This window comes from Propithecus coquereli, unplaced genomic scaffold (assembly GCF_000956105.1).
Source record: "Propithecus coquereli isolate 6110/MARCELLA unplaced genomic scaffold, Pcoq_1.0 Scaffold111, whole genome shotgun sequence".
In the NCBI taxonomy this organism is placed as follows: domain Eukaryota; kingdom Metazoa; phylum Chordata; class Mammalia; order Primates; family Indriidae; genus Propithecus; species Propithecus coquereli.
The window spans coordinates 5799738-5801155 of record NW_012135081.1 but is presented as its reverse complement, the minus strand read 5'-3'; the positions used below and the strand labels follow the sequence as shown (position 1 = coordinate 5801155).

At 34.6% G+C, this 1418-nt stretch overlaps 1 protein-coding gene across 1 annotated transcript; it reads left to right on the top strand.

Moving 5' to 3' along the window:
* The first annotated feature begins 375 nt into the window (after nt 1-375).
* LOC105816218 (olfactory receptor 6C6) lies at nt 376-1320 on the top strand. The gene has a single exon (XM_012651570.1). It carries the CDS (start codon nt 376-378, stop codon nt 1318-1320), a length of 945 nt encoding a protein of 314 aa, XP_012507024.1.
* The last annotated feature ends 98 nt before the right edge of the window (nt 1321-1418 follow it).

Below are 1418 nucleotides of genomic sequence, written 5' to 3'. Positions count from 1 at the left end.
ATGATTTTATTTAAATTACACATACAGAGTTCACCTAGTAGTGATAAGCTAAAATGCATATTAGCCAAATATACATGTTATTCTAGTTCTAGGGGGAAATTTGTGAGGAATGTTATTAAGAGAACTAATAGATTAGAAGGAATTTTGAATTAACCTATGGCATGTAATTATGTGTCATCTGCAATTTTATTTTATTTTTTTCCTATTTATTTATTTATTTCCCTAAGCCTTCTAGAGAAGAGATCACCTGCAATTTTAGGTTGGAGAAATCATTTACATATGAATAAGTTTTAAAATCTATTTCTTTTTCTGCTTTAGGAAACCAATTTTGTTTTTATTTTCCTGTGCAGATTTGATAAAGCTCACAAAAAAGAAATGAAGAACCAAACAATGGAAATAGAGTTCATTCTACTGGGATTGACAGATGATCCCCAATTGCAAATTGTGATTTTCCTGTTTCTGTTTCTCAACTACATGCTGAGCCTTATGGGGAACTTAATCATTATCCTCCTTACCCTGCTAGATCCCCGTCTCAAGACTCCAATGTATTTCTTCCTCTGTAATTTCTCCTTTTTGGAAATCATATTTACAACGGTGTGCATTCCTAGATTCTTGATAACCATTGTAACTAGAGACAAAACCATTTCTTATAATAATTGTGCAGCTCAATTATTCTTTATCCTTCTACTGGGAGTTACTGAGTTTTACCTCCTGGCTGCCATGTCCTATGACCGCTATGTTGCTATCTGCAAACCACTGCATTACCCAATCATTATGAGCAGCAAAATATGCTATCAACTCGTACTTAGCTCTTGGGTAACTGGATTCCTAATTATCTTTCCCCCATTAATCATGGGACTCAAGCTGGATTTCTGTGCTTCCAAAATAATTGATCATTTTATGTGTGAGACTTCTCCTATCCTGCAGATCTCTTGCACTGATACACATGTCCTAGAATTGATGTCTTTCATCTTAGCTGTGGTGACACTTGTGGTCACATTGGTATTAGTGATTCTCTCTTACACTTACATCATTAAGACCATTCTGAAATTCCCTTCTGCACAACAAAGGACCAAAGCTTTTTCCACCTGTACTTCCCACATGATCGTTGTCTCCATGACTTATGGTAGCTGTATCTTTATGTATATTAAACCATCTGCAAAAGAAAGAGTGACTGTGTCCAAAGGTGTAGCTTTGCTGTATACCTCAATTGCTCCTTTATTAAATCCTTTCATTTATACTCTAAGGAACCAGCAGGTGAAAGAAGTCTTCTGGGATGTATTACAGAAGAATTTGTGCTTCTCAAAAAAAATGTTTTAAGAATATGATATGAATTACATCCTTACCATAAAAACTGGAAAAAACATGTTTCATGTGTTTGTTTTAATCATGTTTTTCTCCCTCATCAGTTATCTGAT

Coding starts and splice junctions, on each gene's coding strand:
- LOC105816218 (XM_012651570.1), top strand. CDS start 376: ATGAAGAACCAAACAATGGAAATAGAGTTCATTCTACTGGGATTGACA.